This window comes from Leptonychotes weddellii, chromosome 10 (genome assembly GCF_054177405.1).
Source record: "Leptonychotes weddellii isolate Sample4059 chromosome 10, ASM5417740v2, whole genome shotgun sequence".
Taxonomy (NCBI): domain Eukaryota; kingdom Metazoa; phylum Chordata; class Mammalia; order Carnivora; family Phocidae; genus Leptonychotes; species Leptonychotes weddellii.
The window spans coordinates 112,950,545-112,972,646 of record NC_138378.1 but is presented as its reverse complement, the minus strand read 5'-3'; the positions used below and the strand labels follow the sequence as shown (position 1 = coordinate 112,972,646).

General features: G+C 38.8%; 1 protein-coding gene across 1 annotated transcript in view; it reads left to right on the top strand.

Moving 5' to 3' along the window:
* The first annotated feature begins 1,559 nt into the window (after positions 1–1,559).
* The window catches only part of DDX1 (DEAD-box helicase 1), a 34,751-nt gene continuing 14,208 nt past the window's right edge, over positions 1,560–22,102 (top strand). The window contains exons 1-14 of the mRNA XM_081797174.1: positions 1,560–1,714; positions 4,551–4,602; positions 4,900–4,963; positions 6,110–6,139; positions 6,750–6,846; positions 8,601–8,648; positions 11,256–11,339; positions 11,538–11,621; positions 11,982–12,058; positions 12,761–12,833; positions 14,700–14,776; positions 14,890–15,004; positions 15,734–15,872; positions 20,191–20,251. Of these exons, the coding sequence (XP_081653300.1) occupies positions 1,699–1,714; positions 4,551–4,602; positions 4,900–4,963; positions 6,110–6,139; positions 6,750–6,846; positions 8,601–8,648; positions 11,256–11,339; positions 11,538–11,621; positions 11,982–12,058; positions 12,761–12,833; positions 14,700–14,776; positions 14,890–15,004; positions 15,734–15,872; positions 20,191–20,251 (1,017 nt within the window). The 5' untranslated portion in view covers positions 1,560–1,698. The remainder of the gene's footprint in view (positions 1,715–4,550; positions 4,603–4,899; positions 4,964–6,109; positions 6,140–6,749; positions 6,847–8,600; positions 8,649–11,255; positions 11,340–11,537; positions 11,622–11,981; positions 12,059–12,760; positions 12,834–14,699; positions 14,777–14,889; positions 15,005–15,733; positions 15,873–20,190; positions 20,252–22,102) is intronic.

The window sequence follows — 22,102 nt, the reverse complement described above, 5'->3', positions numbered from 1 at the left end:
TGTTGGTATCTTCCCGGTGCAACTCACTTGAGGCAGGTGATACTGCTCCTCTGCTTAGAAGGTAGGAATTCAACAGGGCTCTTTGGGAGCCTGCCTGCTGTGTCACTTAGCTTCTCCAGGCAGCTCTTTGGAGCACATTTCCTTTGAAGATAGCTTCAAGTCCATTCCCACAGGTCCAGGGAGCCCTTGGGGGAAAGGTCACACGTGTTCCCCCACAGGTGTTGGAAACGTGCCCTGCTCCCTCAGCAGCCTTGTCCTTCCCTTTGTCTCTGCCTGCCACAGCTTCTCACACAGCATGTCTAATGCTTCCCAAAGCCCAGAGATCAAAACTTCTCTGAGTAGTCCCCTAGAAAACACTTTGTCTTGAGAGAGGAAAAATGCCATAGGATGTCAACAACTCTCGTCAGAGAAATCTTTTTCTTATACTTTCAATCCTTTCACACATTTAATGTGGGGATTGGCTAAAGGCAAATCCTGCATGGTATGTGATCGTATGTCTGTCTTTAGAATGTGGCATCTATTCAGAATTGCTACATTGCATAACTCTCAGGGGTATCATTTGTAGAAATATATATAAAATGTGTGAGGTTATAGAATATAATGTAAGTGGTGCCCCCTGGAGGTGTGAAGCTCCAGGGCTGAACGGAATGTATCGGCCTTGGCTTTTGGAGCTTCAGGTGAATCCTGTTACATGTAACAGTAACACAGCTAACACATATCATCACCACGCGCTATGCTTTACCTATTTTGTTGAATCTTCCCAACAATCCTATCAGGCAGGTACTATTACTCATGGGTATTTTAGGGATGAGTAAACGGAAGCCCAGACTTGTTAAGGTTACACAGGTTACTCAGGAAGTGGGGGTCCTGCAGTTGTACTTCTAACTCCGTCCACGCATCTTGCCTGAGGGGTTCACTTTCCTTCGTGTCATCCTGGGGCAGCCTAAAGATGGTACAGCACGCACCCGGCAGTGATTGCGCACAAGGCTCAGACGCCACGCTGCCTCGTAGTAACTGTGTGTGGCTTTAGATGAGTTACTTAACTTTCCTGAATCTTCGGTCCTCATCTAAAAATACTAACACTACCTGACAGGAGGTGTGGGTAGGATTAAACATTCATTTACTCTTCCTCTCACTCTGCAAAGAGAAAGGAGTCAAAAAGGCACGGCAGTCAAATAACCTTGGAATGCTCAGTACATCAGACCCCGTGTCAGGGAGGTTGGGAGACCCAAATCAAAAGCATTAAGTGAATGTCTTGGGTGCTCATCTTCAGAGGTTGGGGGTGCTCAGAGAGGCTGCGGAGAGGGCCATGTTTTAGTGTCAGATCATCCTGGGCCACTGTGTGCCCCTCATCACATAACGTCTGGTTCCTCACGTGTGGAAAAGTGGTCCTGGTGACACATGGCACGCTCTAAGTAAACGGAAACCATCAGCACGGCTAATGATGATGACGGGTCCCTGCGGAAGGCGGGGTCCCTGCGGAAGGCGAGGTCCAGCTGAACCTGGGCAACGCGCGGCGCGCTCCAGGGCGGGCCTTTTCTGCGGCCGGAACGGTTCTCCTCGGGCTGGGGTCCTGTCCGGACTCGGAAAGCCGCAGACCGAGGGCCGGAAGCCCGCGCTGCCACTGCGAAGCGTGTCCGTGCGGAGGGAGGGAGAGCGAGCGAGCGAGCGAGCCGAGCCGCGCACGACCGGGCGAAGATGGCGGCCTTTTCTGGTGCGTCTTTGGAGCGGGGCGGGGGCTGCGGGCGGCTCCATCCGTGCCCCGGCGCTGGGGCAGCCGGCGGGGAGCCATGGGACGGGGGCGGACAGGTGCGGCGCGGCCCGGGAGGGAGCTGTCCGCAGCGGTCTCGGAACTGCGGGGAGACCCCTCGCGGGGGCTGGGCCGGTGCGCCTCGGTGTTGGCGAGTGCCTTTCTCTCTAGGGGTTGGCCGGGCGTCCCCCTGCTCCCCCTCGTCTTCCTGCCCGGCCTCGGGCCGGTCGGCCCGCCCACCCTCCCGGGGACTCGCGGCGGCGGAGCGCTAGGCCTCCTGCCCGTTTGACGTGGCAGTGGTGCTCGGGAACCCCTTTTCTGCGCGCGCTTGGGGCTCGGCCCGGCCGACGGGCGGCGGCGCGTGGGCAGGGCTCAGCCGGACGTGACCGTCCTGCCTCTGTCAGTCTTTCCAAGCCTTTCTGGAACGAAAAGCCCCAGGCACACGTCTACTATTTATTTGTTGTTAAACGCTGTGATAGCGGCATTAACGTTAAATATTGAAGCACGATCGTCCGCATACACACTGGCGCAGCATACGTTTTGAAAGCTCATCTGTTCTTTATTTGCTGTATGATCCCCTCCTTTATTCCAAACAGTAATTCGAGGTGGCATATTTAACCCCAGAGTTGTGATTTTTCCCTCTTCTTTGTCATCCTTTTTACATCCATAATTTTACGAAGCTTCCATAAACGTTATACATACTAAAGGTGGTGAATTTATGTAACCGTAAATGTATCGAGTTAGGCCTAATATCGTTTAATGTTCTGAACCTATTAAGATGACTTCTGGGGCGCCTGGGTGGCTCAGTTGGTTAAGCGACTGCCTTCGGCTCAGGTCATGATCCTGGAGTCCCAGGATCGAGTCCCGCATCGGGCTCCTTGCTCAGCAGGGAGTCTGCTTCTCCCTCTGACCCTCCCCCCTCTCATGCTCTCTCTCTCTCTCTCTCTCTCTATCTCATTCTCTCTCAAATAAATAAATAAAATCTTAAAAAAAAAAGATGACTTCTGATATAACACAGTACTGTACTTCCTTCAGTTTACTCCTATAAGAACGTTAGGAATTCCACATCTTTAAGTCACCAGAGAGGATTTCTGGTTAGTGTTAGTTGCATCTCCTAAATGGAGGCAAGGCGGCGTCTACTTAGAGTGGTAGCTGGTTTTCTTTCCCCAGCTCTCCTAAAACAAGATTTTAGAGCCTGAGATGCGTAGAACAATTCCAGATTGTCATTTTATAGGTTTGCTTCTTTGGGAGTCAGGCACAAATTTCAAGAATGTTAGAGTCTGTGATAGGAAATAAAGACATGGAATCACAGAACATGAATATTCCTGTTTTTCTCTTAAATAGTAAAGTGTTCTATTTAGAGAAAACGTGGTTCCAAAGCAAACATGCAGAGAACATGACTAGGATGGAACAAAACGTCTAGAATTTGCTGAAAGCAGTCTGTGGTTGCTGCGTGCAGTATCACATTTCAGAGGCAACTTGAGCTTGCAGTAGAGACTGCAGCATATTTAAGACCATCACTCCCCTTTTTTCAAACACTTAGATTTTAGAGAGAGAATATAGCTGGACTCTAACGGGAGCAATTCTTAGAAAGGTCTGCTTGGATATACAACTTCAGATCTTGATTAGTTTTTTGATCTGTGGATTTTCCTGGGGAGATTTAGAGGTAGGAGAACTTTTTTTGAAAACGACTTTCATACTTACTCATATAGTTAATATTCATATTAACTAGTTGACTATGTACTAAAGTTTTAGTGTTGTACCTATTATATTAATTGCTAGTATGATTCTTCTCACATGCAAAGAAAAGCTGTTTTTCCGGTGCATATATTCAATGTGTAGATTTGTGCCTTTTCACAAATAATTATAAGAAATAAAAAATTTCCAAATTGGTTATCTCTGGGGCTTAGGAATGTTTGAGTGTTGTTAATTTTCTAATAGAAATATGTATTTTTGTAGTAATAATAAAAGCTTCATTTTGTAAATGCAGACTTAAAAATTACTTATTTGGAAAGGAGGTCTACACAATCCAACTAACTACATGTGTAACTACCCTCTGCAGTTCATTTGAGAAATGACAAAAATGACAAAATACAATCAGAAATAACCAAATCTATTAATTTAGGACTGGCTTCAAAGTGAATTATTTAAATATCTGAACAATTAAGAACAGTAGTTCTTCAGCTGTGACTTCCAGTTACTCAAGTTTTCACTCGGCCCCTCCCTTTTTAGTTAGCCAGAGTTTGATTATGGTTGCCAATAAGTGTGGGCCTCTCTCTCCACTTGGCTGTTCACTTTTCTCAGATCGCTGAGGCTAATCACATGGTCCGCAAATAGTCAAGGCACATGACTTCCACATTATTTCTGTATAAAACAACCAAGATGTTGGTTGAGAAACCTCTCTCCAACTCTGGCAGATTTTTCACCAGTCATAGCAAGGAAGCACTCACTGCTGACTACTGTGTATCAAGTGACAACTATGTGTCAGATGTATTACATATTACCAACTATAATCTTCCTATAGCCCTACAAGGCAGGTCATATTAGTGTGATTTTGTGTGGAGAAAATAGGTTTATAGCTTCGTAAGCTCTAGAGCTCGCTTAAGGTCGCTTTGCTAGTGAGGGTTTGTATTTTAACTCAAGTCTGTTAACTATACTCTTTTAATGGTGCCATAGTCTGGAGGTACTAAAAAACAACTATGCTCCAAAGCCTTTTCCCTTTTCTTTGAACAGTAATTTTAAAAGCAGTATTATTTAAGTTTAATATGTTCAGTTTTTTAAAGTGAATTTTTATTTTCAGAGATGGGTGTTATGCCTGAGATTGCTCAAGCTGTAGAAGAGATGGATTGGCTGTAAGTACACAAAGCTTAAATGTACCTGTGACAACAATGTTCAGTAATTTAAACAGTGGCTAGTGAACTTACAAAATATTTTTGAGTCTAGTTGAGTAACTAAAATTCAGTTTTTCCTAAGATTCTCTTAAATTATAGAAAGCTTCCTTTTTAAACTTTGATTTATTTTTAACTGGAAAAGATCGGTGCTGTTTACCAAATAAAGTTTTCTTTTAGGTTTATAGTTTAACATAACTTATTTAGCATAGGTACTTCTCTTTTTACTAACTAAAATTCTTCAAAATATGATTCTTTTAGTCTCCCAACTGATATCCAGGCTGAATCTATCCCACTGATCCTAGGAGGCGGTGATGTACTTATGGTATGTTTACATTTGGGGAGGTATTTGAGAGCTGAGGACACACATTTCTGGGGCTGTTTGTGACCCACTTGAAGAGCTCCATAGGCTTAGAAATGTTATTTTCACCAAATTACTTTTATTCACAAACATTTAGGATACACATACTGTATTCAAAGTAATGAGGGAGAAGTTGTGCGGAACACAAGGGTGAATAAGATGCAGTCTTTACCCTTGAGAAGCTTAAATCCAGTAGCATAGTAAGACAGGTACACAGATAAATGTCTGTCATACAAGGGGCTCTACTTGGGGGAAGTATATTTTGGACAAAGGAAAGATGAAAGAGGAATGCTCTATACGTAGAGAATGTATCAACAACAACAGTGAGTAGGAGAATGCAGGATATGATCCCAGAATAATTCAATTAGATGGTAGCATAAAATGTATGTGTGTGTGGGGGGGAGGTGTATAACTTGAGATAAGATGGGAAGTATATAGTGGGTCAGATTATTTGGGCTCTTTCTCAAGTGTCATGTTAAAGAATTGGTATTTGTTGGCAGGGCGGAATCATGGGAAATTTAAAAAAAAATTTGTTTAGAGAGAGAGAATGCCTGCACGAGCCGGGGTTGGGGGAGGAGCAGAGGGAAAGGGAGAGAGAATCTTAAGCAGACTCCCCCAAGACTGGAGTCCGATGTAGCGGTCCATCCCACAACCCTGAGATCATGACCTGAGCCAAAACAAGGAGTTGGACACTTAACCGACTGAGCCGCCTCAGGTATCCTGGGATCACTGGAAATTTTTAACTGGGGATGTGTTATGTCGTTAGAACTGTGTATTTATGAAGACTGATTTGGTAGCAGTTTGTAGTATAGCTCAGAGATTAGATACTGCTGGGATACTTCTGTAGTAATCTAGGTTAGAACGATGAGGGCTTGGATTTGAATGGTAGCAATGGGAAAGGAAAGGGGAAAGCAGATTCTTGAGGGATGGGGGAGAAGTGACAAGATTGGCAGTAGTCACAGTTGACTGAAGAAACCTGAGGAATCTAGAGGCACTGTGAAAATTACAGTAGCCAGTCAAGTCTTAAAGATTTCTCCATGCTGTCATGTTAATTTGACTTTTTTAATTGACAACCTAAATTGTAAACTCAACTATTTTTTTCCCACTTAGGCTGCGGAAACAGGAAGTGGAAAAACTGGTGTAAGTAATAAACTTAAATTGACTTACTTTGTAAGAGTTGATTTTCAAAGCAAGTTTGAGCAGTAGTTTTTACTTTGAATAGTTAATAAAACAACCTTTTCCAAAATGTAAGGAATTGATTGCTTGCCACTGAGAATGGTATTTTAGTTGCCAGCTAATTCTGAAATAAGATGTGCAGGAGCATAGATTTAAGACTAGTACAGTTTTAAACTGATCTTGGATAAAGAGTTGTAGTATCTTTAGTATTTATATTTATTTCTGAATTTTAATGCAGTGGCTCTGGTAATAAAGAGGCTGCACATAGAGGTGGCTCTCCTGTTGGCCTGGACCAGGGAAGCAGTTTGTCAGACTGGACAGTATTTTTCCTCTTTGAGATTGTTCTGAAGGTCCCCATTGTTTATGGTTTTGGGTTATCAACTGCCTCCTGGTTCCTTCATTTAATCAACTCTCTTGTTATCTTGCTGGTATTTTGAGTTTGGGCAAATGAAATTAGAGTAGCAATCTGGAATATGTAATTATTTAATGTGCATGTATAACTTTTGTAACGCTGACTGTTGAACTGTCATTAATATCTGAATACTCATGTAGAGAACTATTGTTTCTTTGATAGGCTTTTAGTATTCCAGTTATCCAGATAGTTTATGAAACTCTGAAAGACCAACAGGAAGGCAAAAAGGGAAAAACAACAATTAAAACTGGTGCTTCAGGTAAGTTTTGCATATTAATATTTTCCTTTTGTGTAAAAATAGTAATTCTCTTTCCTGGCATTGACAGATGGGAGGTGAGAGTGTGTGTTTTTACTGTTAATACTTGGGGGATAGGGCTGTTGGCATTGGGTGCCCTGGAAATCAGGGATGCTAAATGCCATTTACAGCATAAACAGTGAAATATTGTCCCTCCTAAAATACTAATAGTGCTTTCTTTGAGAAAACACTGGCATTTTGGAAATTATATTTAGTTATTTTAATGTTTTTCTTAATACCTTTTACGTTTAGTATTAAAGATAAATTGTTACAATGTTTTACAAAAGTATTAAGGATTTTATGAAAAATTGATGGAATTAAAGTCCATGATGGTGGGAAATACTGCCTTCCACAGGGAAAGGAGGCATGCATTGTTTTTCCTTTAAGATAAGAAAGGAGTCCAGGAAGTTAAAATGTAAAGTGTAAATTTTAAAGTGCATTATGTTTCGTCCTATTTACATGGAGATTGATCCTTTACTAGGATTTTCAGTCCTGTCTATGCCATGGATAATCTTAACATCAATTTCCTCATCTGTAAATTGTGTTGCTTTCATTAAATGGTTCTGAATCCCATTCTACCTTGAGTAATCTATGGTTTTGTTATATTTTGACAAAATTTGTTCTGTATTTTAAGTCACATTTGTTTCATGATACGAAATGGGATTGTGACAAAGTAGCAAGCTTAAGTGGAATGAACTTGGCATATCAACATTTTTCTTCTCAGTAATTTGAAAGTAACAATGTTGCATAGTTCATAGAATGAACTCATTTGTAAATAAATTGTGAGATAATGGATATGAACTCTTTAGACTATTGGCCTATTCAAAAATAGTTTTAGAACTTGTAACAACTATAAACCATCACTTATGAGAGATGGTAATAAAAGAGAATATTTCCAGAGGAGGATAACCAGAATGGTAGTAGTTTAAGAAACAAGCACAAAAGAGATGACATAATTGTAAAATCATTGAAGGGATCTGGAGAGAAAATAACTGTTCTAGAAAGGACCAGGACTAATTAGAAATGATCTAATGAAGATTTCTGTTTAAGTACTTACTAGTAATTAGATGGAGCCCACAATGAGAGAGAGAACCTCAAGAGTAAGTTACTTCTCCATCAGAGTGTTTAAGCAGATGGTAGATATCATTTGACCACAAGTAATCTAGAAAAGATTTCTACCTTGGGCAGGAAATTAGGCCTGAAAACATACAGAGTTCTTTAGCTATTACAATTCTTTGGTTATCCGTAGACTATTAAGATGTTTTAAAAAAGGAAAATGCTGGTTCTATGCAAGTGAGGAGGGAAAAAAATTGTGACTTTTGAATGTGATATTGACTTATTTAAAGGACTTGCTTTTCTTTTAAAAATGATGATTAACTAGATCCTGATATGTTGGTCATTTATTTCAACGTGTTTAGTTACCAAGGCTTCATTTTATCAGTGCCTTCATAGTTACGACAGAGATCAGCTCCATCTCTTACCAAGTGCAGTGAAGCAAGTGAGGAGAAAAGGCTTTAGCCCATAAGGCAGTGATTATTGCCTTTCACTTTCAATTTTGCCTTTAATAAAAAGAGCAAAACGTTTACTCGTATATTCCAAATAATTTGTAAAATCGTATTAAATCTAGAGGTATTAAGGTATCATATAAAATATAAAATATATTTTTTAGAGGATGTTTTTAATTTCGTATGATTGTGTGTGACTTATTTTAATTTTAGTGCTCAACAAATGGCAAATGAACCCATATGATAGAGGATCTGCTTTTGGTAAGTGGATACATTTTAGCAGCTTATTTGTAAGAAATTTGTTTTTTTAATAATACCTGAGAATACCAAGAAAATTATGAAAAAGAATAGTAAATGAAGATTTAATTTACCAGATACTAGAATATAGTCACTACGTTTAAGTAGTTTAGTAGTGACATAGGAATAGTCAAGTAAGTCATTGGAATATAATGGAAATATGCCCCAGTATATATGATAAGTTAATATTGCAGAAAACAACATTTCAGTGGGAAAAAGGATGATTTATTCAGTAAGGGCGCTGGCATAATTGATGCTCCATCTGGAGCAATGTAAAATTAACTTATAATTAGAAAAAATTCTACATGTACTTAGGATTTAAATATACATATATGTATAATTTTTATTTTTTTTAAAGATTTTATTTATTAAAGAGAGAGAGCGTGAGAGAGCACAAGCAGGGGGAGGGATGAAGGAGAAGGAGAAGCAGACTCACTGCTGAGCAGGGAGCCAACATGGGGCTCGATCCCAGGACCCTGGGATCATGACCTGAGCTGAAGGCAGATGCTTAACTGACTGAGCCACCCAGGTGCCCATATGTATATAATTTAAATATAGAAAACTACATATACAGTTTTGAGGTGGGGGAGTTTTCCTAACCCAAAGAGGAAACTTGGGAATTGTAAAAGATAAGAGGTTTATTTGTATACAATTAAAAAAAATACGTGGGAAAGATACCACAGAAAAAAGTCAACCGAAAAAAAAATACAGAGAGAACACTTGCAATGTTGATGAAATATAAAGAATACTTATAAACTGGTGAGTGGTTCTTGCATAGATAGCAGATTAAGCTACTTATTTTGGTAAGAAAGATCACCAATAATGAAAGTGGGCAGAGGGTACGAATAGGCAGTTCACAGAAGAGCAAATCCAAAAATAACATTCAAAACATTCAAAAATAACATTTATAGATAGTAGGGAAAGGGAATTAAAGTTACAGTGAGATATTTTTTTATACCCATTTATTGGTAAGAATTGAATAGAGTGATAACCAACCTAACAAATTATTGCCTTTCTGGAAGGCAGTTTAGCATTACCGATTAAAATAAAAATATGTATTTATTTCTGGAAGGTCTAGCCCATTAGAATAAATGTGTCAGTATATAAGGATATACATACAAAGCTGTTTGATACAGCATTATTTGTAATGGTAAAAACTGACAACAAAATGCATGTTATTGCTAAGAGATTGGTTAACACAGATTAGGGTGTATCTGAGGACTACCGTGTAGCCATTACAGAGAATGAATCAGAACTAGTGTTGACTTGGAGAAATTTTCACCAGGTGTTGGTGAGTAAGAAAAGCAGGATGCAAAGAAATTGAGAGTGGGCATGAGGAATCATGCCCCAAAGAGCCAAAAACATCCAAATTGCTGCTCTCCACTATATGATCTCTGATTTATATAAAGTTTATGTCTGTATACGTGCATAAAGAATTTTAAATATAAGAATTTTAAGGATTTGCCATTGCTTGGAGAACCTTTTAATAAAAGTTCAAAGTTTTGGGGCACCTGGGTGGCTCAGTCGTTAAGTGTCTGCCTTTGGCTCAGGTCGTGGTCCCAGGGTCCTGGGATCAGGCCCCGCATCGGGCTCCCTGCTCGGCGGGAAGCCTGTTGTCTCCCTCCCCAACTCTCCCTCCTTGTATTCCCTCTCTCACTGTGTCTCTCTCTGTCAAATAAATAAATAAAATCTTCAAAAAAAAAAAAAGTTCAAAGTTTTACAGAATGTAGTACCCATATGAGTAAGAATTTATACTTTGAATAAATTAATTTCTGGTGATGTGTGATGAGATGCTTTTCTTGAAAGTTTGTTTTACATTCAGGTGCTGAATATGGGTTGCAAGCCTGAACCAGGACAGAAGTTATAGTTTCTTTCCAGTACAGACAAAAGCCATAAGCTTTCCTTAGAGTCAGTAAGCTCTAATAAGCACTGTGACTGACCATGAGGTAGAATATAGAACATGATTTTTTAGGGTCCTAATATTAGCAAATAACAATGACAGGTTTGTTTATTTGTGCTTTTTCCTGCTTTCTCTTAATGGATCTGGATCCATGGATTGAGGAACAAGCCAGAGACAAGCCAGAGATACTTCCTGTTTTCCTTTTAGTGTAGTATTTGCTTAAGCTCTAATTTAAGCATAAAATCAGAGCAACAGGTATTGATGAGTGAGTGCTGCATCCCCTCTGAGGATCCATTTCTTTAAAAGACTCTAGAGAATGGTTGTCTAAACACATTTGTGTTGGTGATACAGCTACACTGTCAGTGGGAGTGAGATTAGGTGCTGTGTTGATTACTTTCCAGACTTGATGCAGTAAAATCTTGTCCTAGTTAACAGATAACAGTATAGGAACTAGTCCGCCACATGGCCAGGGCCCCCCAAGGGATTAATAAGGGCGATTACTTGTGGGGAAGATCTTATTACTCAGAAATCAGTAAGTCTCGGTGTTTGGAACGTTGCAACAAGTCAAGTGAAGCAATTATTTTATTGGTGACTGAATGATATTTGTTTCAGGATGCTTAATTTGATATAATCTGTACTGACATGGTTTTTTGTGTTTTTCTCAAATCCAGCAATTGGGTCTGATGGTCTTTGTTGTCAAAGCAGAGAAGTGAAGGAGTGGCATGGATGCAGAGCTACTAAAGGATTAACGAAAGGTATTTAAATAGCATTTTGACCTGTATCAACTTTAAGTAGCTTTAAATCAAGGATCTGAAAAGATTTCTAATGTTATAGAAAGATCAATAGTTCTTCATTTGGAACATACAAATTGTAATTCAGAAACAATGGGAAAGTGGCTACATGGTAAATGATTCATAGGTGTGTATAAATCTCAAAGTATTTTGCCCTTATAGGGAAGCACTACTATGAAGTATCCTGTCATGACCAAGGATTATGCAGAGTTGGGTGGTCTTCCATGCAGGCTTCCTTAGACCTAGGTAAGCATTTCTAAAATAAATTGAATTTACTGGTTTATATTTGTGGGTTGTTGACATTTTATTATAGCGGGGAGCAAAATCATAAGCTTAACCACACAAAGTTTATGTTTTCAAGACTTGGAAATAATAAATCTATTTATACCTCACTGTGTTCCAAAAAGATTTGAAGTACTAAAAAAGTACATATTATTACAGTGTAAAACAGGAGGAAGAAGGTTAAGAATATGAGTGAAGTCAGAGTACAGTTAGTATGCATCAGTATGTACCACACGATATTGCATAGATGCTTCAAGTTTTTGTAGATTTATAGATTTAGTTTTATATTTACTCTTAACCACATAAATACATTTTAAAATTTAGGTACTGACAAGTTCGGATTTGGCTTTGGTGGAACAGGAAAGAAATCCCATAATAAACAATTTGATAATTATGGAGAGGTAAGTTGCATTATCGACCTAATCGTAGCATTAGTAAGTTTTCTTGTGTACTTAATTTGGTCTCTTGTGACATGTCTAGGGGTATAAAAGGGACTCTGAAATTCAAGTGGATTTTCTGAATATTTTCAACAGAAAGTTCAGATTTGGATTTCAGCAAAGAAATGTTACAAAATGAGATAAATATTTTTCTCTTATGCCATTTATTAGCCTCTCTAAAATATATTACTTTGTCTCTGTTTTCACCCATTTTGATTTTTGGCTTTGACTTGAATGCATATGTTCTTCTCTTATTTTTAGTCGTGGTGAATCTAAATGTGGTTTTCTGTCAAGTCTAAATCTATAGTAATGTGGATGAGCCTGAATATCATGTTGACTCTAAAAAGCCTGTCAAGATGCCTCTACTATGATATATGATTTGCTGTAATAGGCATTTTGTTTGTTTGTTTTGTTTTTAAAGATTTTACTTTTAAGTAATCTTTACACCCAACGTGGGACTTGAACTCGGAACCCTGAGATCAGGAGTTGTGTGCTGCACTGATTGAGCCACCCAGGCGCCCCAGTAGGGATTTTTAACACCTCCATTAGGGCTTCAAGGAATTATTTTGAAGCACTGACTACTTTTGATGTAGCTGTAGGTGAACTTTTAGCTTTAATTTACAATTTTTTTTTCTATAAACAGCATTTCACTTTCTACTTTTCTAGGAATTCACTATGCATGATACCATTGGATGTTACCTTGATATAGATAAAGGGCATCTCAAATTCTCCAAAAATGGTAAGCTTTCAATGGATTGTCTTTTTTTTTTTATTTTTTTTTATTTGACACAGAGAGAGAGAGTGAGAGAGAGAGCACAAGCAGGGGGAGCGGCAGGCAGGCAGGCAAAGAGAGAAGGAGAAGCAGGCTCCCTGTGGAGCAAGGAGCCCAATGTGGGGCTTGATCCCAGGGCCCTGGGATCATGACCTGAGCTGAAGGCAGCTGCTTAACCGACTGAGCCACCCAGGCACTCCTCAATGGATTGTCTTTTTAGAGAAGATAGATACCCAGTATTTGTGATTTATAATTCCCTTACCCTCTTCTTCAGTCCTCCCTCCCTCCCTGCCCTTCTTTTGAACCAGTACTTATTGAGCATTTACTCTGTGCCAGGCACACTGGTAGGTGCTGGAGATAGAGCAGAAGATGGAGTAGACAAACATGTTTCATCTTGTGGCTTACCTACTGGTGGGGAGAGACAGACAGATGCATAATATGTTAGGTTGGAACAAGTACACTGAAAGGAGTGTAATCAGGGTAAGGGACTGGAGGGTGATAACCGTCTAGGGGTAAGCTACTTTAGACCGGGTGGTCAGAGAAGCCTTCTCTGATAAGGTGCCATTTGAGTAGCAATCTGAATGAGTTGGGTGGGGTGGGCCGTACAGAAATCTTCAAAGAGTATTTCAAGCAGAGGGAACAGTAAATGCAAAGGCCTTGAGACAAAAGCGTGCTTGAGGTATTTGAGTGACATTGAGGAGGCCAGTGGGTCTGGAACACACTAAGCATGGAGCGGGATGGTAGGATGTTAGGTCAGTTGGGGTAGTGAGGCCAGGCCATATACAAACTTTCTGAGTGAGATTGGAAGCCATTAGGGTTTTGAGTAGAGAATTGGTATCTTCTCTCTTCACGTTCACCGTATATCATGGCTTCTGTGTTAAAAACAGAGTGGCAGGCATGGGAGCAATAGATAGGGAGCCAGTGGGATGCTGGGGGTTCTATTTGGGGCATATTAAATTTGAGATATTTATTACACATCTAAGTGGTGAAGTCAAGTAAGTGGTTAAATACGTAAGTCAGGAGGTCAGGGTTGGAGATACAGCTTTGGGAGACATTGGCTTATAGATGATAATTAAAGCCAGAGGACTGAATGAGATCACCTAGGGAATGAGAGTAAATAAGGAATAGGAGAGATCTGAGTCCTGGGGTGTTCTTTTGGTTAGAAGTCAGCAGATTGTGGAGAATCTTAGCAGAGGTGGAGGAGGAGGAGAACCAAGAGAGATTGAGGTCCTGTAGTACAGCTGAAGAAAGTATTTGAAGAAGGGAAGAATCAGATTGTATCCAGTGCTGCTGATGGGTGTAGCCTAGAAAGAAAGATGAAGATTAACTACTGGGTTTGGCAAGTGGATATCACTGATGATCTCTGTTTGGTGAGTGTGACGGGTGAATTGAGGGGAGCCTGATTGGGAATCACTTCAATAGAGAATGGGATGAAATGAAATGACACAGTGAAAATGGAAATCAGGGAGTTTTACTACAAACGAGAGAAGAAAAATAGAAGGTAAATAGAGGAAGATGTGGATTCAAGGAGGTTGTCTGTGTTTTAATGTTATAGTATGCTTGTATGCCATGGACTATCTTGTTGTGTCTAATGGAAGTGATCGGTATGAAGGGAATGATTGAAAATGTAGAGTGGGTGAAGGGGCACTTGTAGGAGTAAAGTAAAAAAGTGAAGAGTTTGACATTAGGCAATCCAATTTATCCGTGGGAATAGGATGGGAAAGCATGAATGCGGGTAGGTTGGTAGATTTGATGATGTGAACATGTGGATGTTCTTTTCTGATCATTTCACTTTCCTCAATCTCTTTCTCTTTTTTTTTTTTTTTTTTTTAGGAAAAGACCTTGGTCTGGCATTTGAAATACCACCACATATGAAGAACCAAGCCCTCTTTCCTGCTTGTGTTTTAAAGGTAATCAGAAAAATGATGCTATGATTATAAGCTACTTTGATACGCTTTATTTTGTACTGGTTAGTTTGCTGTTAGGTTAAGAATTTTCATTTTCTCCCTTTATTCCATGCTAGAATGCCGAACTAAAATTTAACTTTGGTGAAGAAGAATTTAAGTTTCCACCAAAAGATGGTTTTGTTGCTCTTTCCAAGGCATCGGATAGTTATGTTGTTAAATCACAGCACACAGGTATTGCTCCTGAGTGGGTAAGAATTGCAAGAATGGGGTACTGGCGAAAACTCCAGTAAGGAGGCTTCTCATAGTGAGTGAGTTACACATGCTCCCTGTGCTGGTTTAGTCACACATCTTTACTTAACATGTCAGTAAAATTCAGTTTCAAAACCTAATTCATAAACTCTTGAGTATTTGGTTTCAGTTTAGACGTTTTGGGGAACTTGATCATGATGATGATATCTAGTATTTATAAAATTGTGCTTATTAAATGTCATGGCACTGTGTTAAGTTCTTTACATAGATTATTTAATCTTCACAACCCTATAAGGTAGTACTCTTCCCATTTTACAGACAAAGACCTCGAGGAATAGGGACTTGACGTAACTTGCCCAAGGTCACACAGCAAGTAAGTGGTAGAACTGAATTTAAACCCAAGCAGTCGGACTCCAAAGCTCATACTCTACCATTGTGTTGGCTAATCAATTTTAGTTACTTAAAGTAAATACATTTCATAGCTTGTTTACTTTATCACAAGACGTATAATCTATTGCAATCATTGCAAGTAAATTTAAGGAAGCTGTAGTTCATTTTAGGAATCTTAGCTTTATTTTGTTTTATGAACATCTATACTTTTTGACAGTTGTTATTGAAAATTTTGGTATTGGAATATTTGCGTTCATGCTTTACAACCGAAGGCATAGAGGGGTGATTTGAACATGGTCCATTGGTTTTTATTTTCTTAAGGTAATGCACAAGTGGCACAAACGAAGTTTCTCCCCAATGCTCCAAAAGCTCTCATCGTCGAGCCCTCCCGGGAGTTAGCTGAACAAACTTTGAATAACGTCAAGCAGTTTAAGAAATACATTGATAATCCTAAATTAAGGTAAAGCTTCCTTTTGTGCTCGAATGCCTTTTTTTTTTTAGGTTTGAGGTGTTTGGAAGAAGAATAAGAAAAAAAATGAGGTAGAAATTCAGTATGCATACATATGCACAGGTGTGAGTGTGTACCTATTTAACTTTGATACATAGTAGCATTTAGTTTTTATATAAAACTCCTGTTAAGTTTTTTAAATGTTTATTTTGTTTCTCTTTTTTTTCTTTTCTTGAGGGAGAGCGACTCCCACGCTGGGATGGGGAGGTGAGGTGGGGAGGGGCAGTGAGAATCTTAAGCAGGCTTTACTCCCAGCTCAGAGCCAGACGGAGACTAGATATCACAACCCTGAGATCATGACCTGAGCTGAAATCACGAGGTGGATGCCACCCAGGCACCCCTAAAACTCTTGTTTGATAAGTTTGTTCAAAAGTAAGTAAATTGAGATTTTTCTTTTCCATGAAATGTCATGGTTTACAAAACAGTATCAGTAAGAATTAATTTTTTTATTTTGTATTTTTTAAAGATTTATTTTAGAGCGTGTGCACGTGTGTGGGGGTGGGGGGTGTGGAGGGGCAGAGGGAGAGAGGAGAGAGACTCTTAAGCAGACTCCTCCCTGAGCACAGAGCCTGAAGTGGGGCTTAATCCCATGACCCTGAGGTCACGACCTGAGCCAAAACCAAGAGTTGGAGGCTTAACTGACTGTACCACCCAGGCACCCCAAAATTAATTTTTTAAAGGGAACATTTCATTCAGTTTAGATCCATCACTTTATTTGTGTAGAAAATATATCACTGTTTCTAGCATGTTGGTAAACTTTGGGGAAGCTGAGTCTAGCCTGTCTCACAGGGATGAGGACTTTCCATTTGGCCTTTCACTGGTCACTACCTAGTTAGAGGGCTCTGGGTACCTTTGAGGGGAGACCGTAAGTTAGGTGATCTTGTGGAGCTCCTTGCTCACTAGCAATCCCTTTTGTTTTGGGGAAAGCCATACTTTATAAACTACTCTGTGGGTTGATTTGTCACTTGGTTTTTGTTAATTATGTTTTTTATTGAAGCATAATTCTCACACCATAAAGTCACCATTTAAAGTGTACAAGTCAGTGGTTTTTGGCATAGTCAATTGTACCAGCATCACCACTTCAGAAACTTGGAATCGTTGACATCACGCAGGACCATCTTTTTAATACTGATCTTTCTTACAAGTTAAACTTACTCAGGGATAAATTATACTTGATGCAATTTTTCAAGTAAAATAATTCTTAATTTTGTTTTGAGGATTGATGCATGTCACTCATTTGGGAACTATTTGAATACCTACTATGTGTGAAGTCTTAGGCTCAGGATCAGGGCCATAACAATGAGAAAGTCTTTGCTTTCACAGAATTAAGTGTGGGAGTGTGGGGATTGTGTGAAAGGGAGAGAAACAATGGAATAAATGGGATAAAATGCCTTGGGGATATGATAGGGAAAGTCACTGTTGGAGGACACAATCAGGGCATCTGCTCGTGTAAGGGACTTGGAATTCTTCATAAGAGAGTGTTTTTTTGAAGAATGTAAGATGCTAATATGAATGGATTGTTATGCTATAATTATGTGTAAAGATTAACATGCTTATGGACAGGGACTGGAAGGGAAGATGAATAATAAAATCAATTTATTTGTTAAGAAGGTAAAACTGTGGTTTACTCATTTTGGTATTCTGTACAAATGAGCCTTCCTTGAAAACCCAGCTCAAGTCCTAGTCTGTGAAGCTAACGTGGCTGTACCGGCCCAGTCCTTTCTCCCTCCTTGGATACCACTGACTGTGTGTGCCTCACCTTAATCCTTATACACTGTCACATGTTAGTGTTCCTTGTTTTAAATATGCATAGCTTTGCTCAATCCTTAAGTTTTACAATCCTTAAGTCAAGGGCTGTTCTTTTAAATTCCTCAAGCCTACAGTGCTTTGCACACAAGCATAGATTGGGGTGTGTGTATCTTCTGCTAAATTCATAGGGATAAATATATCTGATGAGGAAAGTGGATAAGATTATTGTGGCAGAAGAAATGATAGATTTAAGGACCATAGTTTCCAAACCTGGGAACTTAGGGACCTTATTTAAAGATATAAATTATTTATTGTTCTTCTCTTGGATATACTGAATCAGAATTTCCAGGGAATAGGAAGTAGAATTTTTTGTTTTCTTAAGAATGGCAACTCTTCCAGGTGATTCTTACCTAGATAATCTGGCATCTAGTATTACCAGATTTAGGAAATGTAATGGCTCTAGAGTGGTAGGTGGTTAGGGAATATGCCAAGATAATGGACATTCATAGGCGAGAAAGCACTTTGTGTTGTGTATTTCTCCTATCTAAGTTGTTCAAGATGAAGATAGGAAACCATAAAGCCAATTCTTAATCAGTCGTAGTGTTATAAGACTCAGTGTTAAAGTCATCTACTTTCTTAGTGTGTTCTAGGATTTTTTAAAAGATTGATCATTAAGAATAAAATTAATAAAGGAAGATACATGGTAGATATTTCTGATTGAAAGTTATCTGGCTGTATCAGGAAATAATTTTGCCTGCTTTATAACAATCTTTTGGTAAATAGCTTTAGTGAGGTCTAATTCACATACCATACAATCCACTCTTTAAAGTGTTCAGGTTGCTTTTAGTTTTTATTATATTCACAGAGTTGTACAGCTATCAACAAAACCAATTTTTAAACTTTTTCCTCACCCTCAAAGGAAACACTGTACCTGTTAACAGCCATTTGGTTTCCTCTTGACCTCTCCATGTCAAGGCAGCCACCAATATATTTTCTGTCTGTAGATTTGCCTATTTTGGACATTTTACATAAATGGGATTGGGTGGTACATGCTTTTTTGTGACTGGCCTCTCTCACTTAGCATGATGTTGTCAGGGTTCAGTGTGGATCTGTGCTTAGTTCTTTTTTATTGCCAAAAAGTATCCCATTTATATGCATGCACCATGTTTTTGCTTATGCATCCATTAGTTGATGGACATTTGGGTTGTTACCACTTTTTGGCTACTGTGTTGTGAACATTAGTGTGCAAGTTTTTGTGTGGACATCATTTTCATTTCTTCTGGATATATACCTAGTAGTGGAATTGCTGGCTCATATAGTAGCTTCATGTTCAATGTTTTCAGGAACCGCCCAACTGTGTTCTAAAGTGACAACACCATATTACATTCCTACTAGTTTTATGTGGGGGTTCCAGTTTCTCCAAATCCTCATCAACACTTATCTCTCATTTTGACTGTAGCCATCCTAATGGGTGTGAATTAGTATCTTTTTATGGTTTTGATTTGCATTTCCCTAATAGTTAATGATGTTGAACATCTTTTCTTATGCTTATTGGCCATTTGTAATGTCCACATTCTTTGCCCATTTTTCAATTGGGTTGTCTTTTTGTTGAGTTGTGAGAGTTCTTTATGTATTCTGATACCCATGTAATATTATTTATTAGATACAGGATTTGCAAATATTTTCACTCTCTTGATAGTGTCTTTGAAGTACAAAAGTTTTTAATATTGATGAAATCCAATTTTTTTTTCATTTGTTGCTTTTGTTTTTGGTGTTGTATGTGATGAGACTTTGCCTAACACAAAGTCATGAAAATTTCCCCTATGTTTTCTTCTAAGAGTTTTATAGGTTTATGTCTTATAATTGCACCTTAATTCATTTTGAGTTAATTTTTCTGTGTAGTGTAAAGAAGAGGTTTGACTTCAGTCTTTCGCATGTGCGTATCCATTTGTTCCAGCGCCACTGGTGAAAAGACTGTTCTTCCCCCCCCCCCCAGAATGGCCTTGACATAAGGTGATCTTTCTTAACCTAAACGTTAAAAAAAATTATAAGGAATGAGAAAAATTCAAACAGTACAAAAGAATATCCTGTGAAAAATAAGTCTTTCACCCCAGTTTTTAGTTATCCTACCTGGAGGCAAGTTTTAAAAATTGGTATTTATATATTCTTTCAGAGATATTTTATACACATATAACCACAGCTGTCCAAGAAGGTATAGATTGAAAGCAGATTTTGGAGCCCCAGCAATTAACCTAGTACAGGAGGACATGGAGACAAACGGGAACTGGCATCCTCTGGGTTCTGAGCTTTCACATGCTCCTTGGCACATCGGCCTGCTCTAGCATTTATGTGGCTGCTGGAAATGAAGTGCTCGCTTTCCACCCTTCTGCAGCCTTTTGTTGTAGATTCTTTCTCACCTAACTCAACCTTCATTTCCACTTAAGAGAAATGGATAGAATAAATCAAATGATAAAGGAAGCTTTAATCTTTTTCTATGTTATCATTATGGTATTTATTTCAGGGAGCTTCTGATAATTGGAGGTGTTGCAGCGCGGGATCAGCTCTCTGTTTTGGATAATGGGGTAAGTTGTACTTTTAATTTTTAAGAGGTTACATTATGAGTTGTCATTTTGGCAGTGTAGTTCTGTTGTGTTTCAAGAAAAATCAAGTGAGGCTGAAATTAGAACTAGATCAAAACAAAATTTGTTCAAAAACATGTTGCAAGTATGTCTTTTCTTTTCCCAAGAGTATACATCACAGTAGGTTACTTCCAAACCCCTCATGCAAAATTCAGCATACGTGATTTTTTTTTTTTTTTTTTTTGGTTTACCTTTTGATCACTTGGAGATTTTCTTCTTGCTTTCTCATGAATTAAGAGTCCTTTCTTTTGGGGATAATGGAAAAAGAAGAAACTGGAGTTAGGAGTAGAAATGGAAATCAAGTGGATTGCAGAGAATATAGATGTTTTGGCAGTGACCCAAGGGAAGGATGAAAAGTGATAAACTGTGGTTTCAGGAGGAGGGAAATGAGTGCAGATGTGGGTCAGGGGAGTCTTACAGAGGGTGCTCGAAGGCATGCAGTTACAAAGGACAAAGCTAGGACCAGGATCCTCATTATTGGGGAATATTCTTAACCGGGCCCATCAATTCTGTGAAGCTAGATATAGAAATGACTTCATAAAATATTTCATATGTATGAAATAACTTGCCTGTTTCAAATTTCTCTTCCATTTCCTTTCCTAAATATTTTATCATTTAATCTAACCCACCTGATACTGAATCACAGCAAGGAAATATGTCCACTTCCTTCAGTTCCATTGGTGCCCTGTCAAATGAAATTTTATGCCGTATGGTTTAGATTGACCCGGTGTGACATATTAAAAGCAAAGAATCCTATTACTGTACTTGTTAATACTATTTTAAGATAGTAATATTGCTTTGATAAGTTCTTATTTGCTGTGCTATATTTTTTAGTGGTTGTAAGAGATTTAATGTTCATTCCCATTCTTGGCTCCTCAAACCCAAATCCATTTTCCTCATAATTTATTAAGCTTCTTAACTCCTATTTTCCAGCTGTGGAGCTTTTAGGGAATTCTATATGCTTCTCTCAGTCATATCTAAAATTTGGTACTGGCTAAATCCAATGGCAATGTTACTCTGTGGCTTTCTTGACAGGATTCAGTTCCATTCTACTTAGGGAATCTAATATGTTCTCCTTCTGCTCTTTCCATCTGTATCCTCTCCTCCTTTGATCTGCCATCATCCTCTGACTCAGCCATAGTCTTATGTTATGTCTTGTGCTGGGCTAGAAGTCAGCTTTGGAGTGAGAGAGTAGAACTATGTAATTTTTACAATTTTAAGAAGTTGCACAGTTATGCAACATGTGCAGTTGAGGCCTAGAGGAGTAGTTGGTGCTATTATACAGGTTTTTCCAATTTATCCTTTTTTAAACCTGAGAGACCCAGTGTCTATATTTCACATAAAGTGAGTTTTCACACTGACTTTAGCTGCTGAAATTGAGAGTGGAAACTCACATGTGGGTTGGAATCCTTTAGTAAAGAGATGTTACACACAGAACCAGAATATTTTATTCATTGCTATGTACAGCACCTGTCATCACAGTGCTTGGCACGTAGTTGGTTCTTAATACATTAAACAGGCCTTATCTTCATATTTTCAAGCAATATTCTCTACAATGAATTGAGACTTCCTTACAGTTATCAGTACAAATGAAATAGTCGCTTCAGAAAAGTCTTTCATTTTTCATGGGAATATAAATGCCTCATATTGGTTCGAATCAAAAGTCTGTTCAGTGCAGTATTCTGCTTTTTCAAGGGGTGGGATATTGAAGTAATGATACTACAGTGATAAATTTGTTAGGAGAAAGTTATGTTTTTAGGCTACAGTGGAGAAAACAATTAAGAATAGAAGTGA